This window comes from Austrofundulus limnaeus, unplaced genomic scaffold (assembly GCF_001266775.1).
Source record: "Austrofundulus limnaeus strain Quisiro unplaced genomic scaffold, Austrofundulus_limnaeus-1.0 Scaffold144, whole genome shotgun sequence".
Lineage (NCBI taxonomy): Eukaryota > Metazoa > Chordata > Actinopteri > Cyprinodontiformes > Rivulidae > Austrofundulus > Austrofundulus limnaeus.
Window position 1 is genome coordinate 60,827 of NW_013952546.1, and position 4,398 is coordinate 65,224.

Sequence of the window (4,398 nt, forward strand, 5' to 3'; positions counted from 1 at the left end):
GTAGTTGAACACAGATCCACTGATCCTTCAACACAGAGCATCTTCAGAAGACATGTTGAAAAAATAAATGTTAAAAATCTGTATTGTTCCATACATTGTGTGTGTTTAACCCTAAAGCACTGTTAGATATGGTTTGATCCGGGTACATGTATTGTTGCACCTCTAATATATATATATTTATTTTTATTTTTTTACTGTGAGGGGTGGGACTTAAAATTTGTACCTGAGCCAATCACTAGGGGGCGCTTGTTTATGGTGGTTTCAACTTCTGGGTTCCTGTATTTATTTTTAGCATCTTGATTGCATCAAAAGAAAAAGTTTGAGAGAAAAACAATTGATTCTTGACTGAATCTGGGAAAAACTGAAGTTGCTGACAAACAGCACTTGGTCGAGATATTTTATTTTATTTTATTTTTTGGTCGAGATTTGTTTATGAATTTTTAAGAAAGAAAAACTAAAATTAAGCTTTAAACAATAAAGTGCCCGTTCCTTTGCCAGCGTAAAAAGCTCTTCAGAACTTTTCTTCTTCTTCTTCTTCTTCCTGAATAAATGAGTCAGAACGGTGTCATGGAAACAGCTGAAACAGCTGCAGCAGTTTCTTCTCATCGTGAGCCCACCTCTGTTGGCCGGTTTTCTGGTGTTGGGCTCCGAGTGGCACCTCCTCCTCCTCATTCCCTCCTCCAGCCTGAAGGAGCAGCGCTGATCGTTGAGCCGTCTGCCCTCCTGGAAGGTGCAGAGCAGATCGAACAGCGCCTCCGGGAAGTCGGGGGTTAACCGGTGAGCCTGGAGGGGACACGGGTAGGTGGGAAGGAAAGGAAAGGAAACGGAAAAAGAAAGAAAAGGGGGAGGAGTTTCTGAGTGAGTGGTACAAACTGTTTGTTGGCACAGCAGAAGAATCCACTCCTACGTCTTGTCTTCTCCCACATGCTGCTGCGTAACAAAGTGGCTCTGACATTTGTTCAATCACGAGACGGTTGATAAGTCAGCTCTTTGTTTACTGTTTGACCTACTAACTGATTCACCACAGATTTAACGTCACGACAGCAAAACCAGAGACCTTTAAAGGCACAAGAGCTGTTTCTATCCCCACAAACACAAACTGAAGGCAACAGCTGTTAAATATTACTAATAAAACTTAGTTTCTTATTTCTTATGTTAAGAAATTAAGTGTAACATTGAAGATGGAATTAAAAAAATAAACTTGAAGCCTTGTTTAGATGTGCTCATGCTGTAATGCTAAACTGATCAAATATATAACTTTATTAATAATTTAGACATAAAAAACACTCATAAGTTGTCTAAAACTGTTGAGTTATTTATATTTTTACTTTTTATAGAATCCTGTTTCATAACATTTACAGACTGAATTATAGCGGCCTGTTGTGGATTATTAATATTATAAGAGCCCATCTTTAAAATAATAAAGCATTTGCTGCAACCTAGTTTACTAAAAGTGAAGATTATTTGTTAGGTTTTTAAATGTGATTATTTTAAATTAACTTGCAATAATAATAATAATAATAATAATAATAAAGGCAGAGAGCTTTATTTCAGATTTTATTGTAATTTATTTCCTTGCCTTTACTTTCAAATCCTGCTATTAAATTAATTTGTTGTATTTTCATAGTTAAATTCAATTTAGGTTATTTATAACGCACCAAGTCACAACAAAGGTTTCAGAGCACTGTACAAACAACAACAGGTGTGTTTATAAGCATGTTAATAGTGTGTTTCATTTTGATTTGACTCATAATGAAGGGATGTTGCCTGTGTGCAAACCTGACCTTTGTGGGTTTCCCCCTCGGCATCAAACCTGTTGAAATGTTTCATTTTCTGCTGGAGTTCAGTTAACGAAGCAGCTAACAGGCTAACCAACCCAGACTGGACCCCCGCCCCGGATTAAAACAGGGCAGCTCACTAACCTTTGTTGCATCTTCCACTTGTTTTTCTGCCCCGTTCGGCTGCTGCTTGGAGGAGTTCAACCTCCTTATTTCCACTCGTTCTTCTTCTTGTACGACTGTTTCTTCTTCTGCTTCACTGGGGTTTTCTTTAATCACCTCTTCGTGTGATTTCTCCTCACTTTCACTAATATCCTGTCCTTTATCTTCTGTGTTCTGTCCCCATCTTTGCTCCCCCAAATACATTTCGCTCTCTGCAGCTTCTTTATTCTGGTCCTCTCCCGAGGGTTCCTCTTTCTCTCCGAGGGCAGGCTCCTCCTCGCGGCCGCCTGTCGTCGCCTCTCCGTCGGGGACAGCCTGGCTTATATCTCCATCCTCTGTGATGATAAGAGGCTCCAGCAGCTCCTCCTCGGCTATTTCAACTTTAGCTGCTGCCGAGTCCATTCTTCTCTCTGTCAAACCCTGACAGGAAGATACACACCAGCAGATTTATTATATGATATATAGAAAAAAATAAATAACCTTTAAGGTTTCCAGTTTGGTTTAATGTTAACTATTTGAACAAAAGCTACAGTTAGAACTCAAACAGGTGACTGGACTGTAAAGGAGCTTTGTTTTTCTCTCATAAGAAATGTGAGATACCAGTCGAACAGGTTTTAACCCGGTGCTTTCTGATGTTGAAGCAGAAAATTTGATTATAAAGTGTATAATTCTACAAAAACAATCACAAAAGATAAAAGTGATTTTATCTTCTTATGTTGCAGATTTAGCCCAAAATCTAACGCATCACAATGTAAATTCTTACCGTTTGTTCTGGACTTTAAACTCTTAAAACATCATCTCTTGAAGTCACCGCTCGTCCGGCTCATCCCTTCGTGTGGTCGAAAACTTTTGTGTCGAGGCAAGAAATTTTTTTTTTAATTTGCTGTGAAGTATTTTACATGCTGATGTGACAGACTCACCACCTCAGTGTGTCTTTCTACCTTCCCTCGCTCTCGTTTCTATTCTTCCTGTTCCTCTCTTGTAACAGCCCACCCCTGTTTACTTGGCCCACATTTCACGAGTCATGAAAGACCAAAGTAAAGAAAAAAAAAGAAAAAGAAGAAGAAAAAGGAGAAAAAGAGTGAACTGGGTGTTCTCCTGAGGAAAAAAAAAAACCTTTCTATAATGTGATGTAAACGTTGGAGCAGCTGCGAGTTTAGATGTGTCGGAGCTGCTTCAACGTGCTGAAACAGGCGCTCAGCTCATTTGACACTATTGTGGTTTTGGCGCACATCCTGTTGACTTAAAGCTAAAACGAGAAGTAGAAAAGAAGCGAGATTTTCAGTTTACAAAAGAGACTTTTGTTTCGTTTCAAAACCTCTGCTTGAGAATAGATTTTAGGACTCGAGTGTCAGAATAAAAACCGGTTTTTAGCTCCGTTGATTTTGTTTTTTGACAACACGACGTCGCACGCAAACTCATCCGTCTGCATTCTGAAAAGTTGGTTATCGCTCGTCCCTTAAGGCCGGGCAATAATGTTTTTTGCGTAAGCATGCATGTGTTTGTTCTGTAAGCAAAATATCTCAAACAACTGGCTGAATTTTAGGGATATTTTTAGAAACTGATAATATAATTTACTCAACATGGCTGCTTCTGCAAAGTGAACTTAGAAAATAACTAAACGGCTTTAAGTCTGGTGTGGGAGTAGCTGAAAATGATCCCTTATTTATCGTCTGAGTGCAAACTGAAACTTTGCCATCCACTGTTGGAATAAGGTTTGTCTGTTTGTTAGCAAAATATTTCACAAACAACTGGATAGATTTTACAACGGAGTATAAAGGCCACACGAGATTTTTTTTTATTATTATTACGACAATAAAGTCATAATATTATGAGATCACAGTCATAATATAACAAGATAAAAGTCATAATATTACGAGATTAAATTAGTATTTTACAACAATAAAGTCATAATATTATGAGATTACAGTCATAATATTACAAGATAAAAGTCATAATATTACAAGATTAAATTAGTATTTTACAACAATAAAGTCATAATATTACGAGAAAAAAGGTCATACTTTGAAAAAAAGATGTCATAATATTTAGAAAAAAAGTCATAATCTTACATGACGTGTCCATTTTCCGTTCCTCGTTTCCTCCTTATTTTCCTCACACCTGCCGTGTACAGCAGGTGTTTATAAAAGAGTCCGTGATGACCTGGATCACTGTTAGATTAATATGATTTCATCCAAATTAACTATATGACGACTAAATCTGTCAATGCATCCCTTAATTACAATACGGCTTCAGTTTATCATATAATCGTTTGCACAATTTCCAAGTCCTGTTACTGATAATTTGATGCTAATGTGCTAAAAGATTAACTATTTATTTTTAAGCAATACTAAAGAACAACTTGACAAGTTGCTCAACATTCCTCATTTTAATGCAGTGGTAGTTAAATGTTTGTGTGTGTGTGTGTGTGTGTGTGTGTGTGTGTGTGTGTGTGTGT

The 4,398-nt window shown here is 37.5% G+C and overlaps 1 protein-coding gene across 8 annotated transcripts in view; it reads right to left on the bottom strand.

The window, feature by feature from the left end:
- gpsm3 (G protein signaling modulator 3) overlaps positions 1-4,398 on the bottom strand; it is a 10,731-nt gene that overhangs the window by 3,156 nt on the left and 3,177 nt on the right. For 2 of the 8 annotated variants that reach the window (XM_014016365.1, XM_014016367.1), the window contains exons 2-4: positions 2,704-2,942; positions 1,923-2,360; positions 618-783 (exon numbers count right to left, since the gene is read on the bottom strand). In XM_014016365.1, coding sequence (XP_013871819.1) covers positions 618-783; positions 1,923-2,342 — 586 coding nt within the window. In that variant the 5' untranslated portion in view covers positions 2,343-2,360; positions 2,704-2,942. Of the gene's footprint in view, positions 1-617; positions 784-1,922; positions 2,361-2,703; positions 3,392-4,398 lie in introns of those variants that run through there. The other 6 variants (XM_014016371.1, XM_014016368.1, XM_014016369.1 and 3 more) reach the window with 6 other exon arrangements.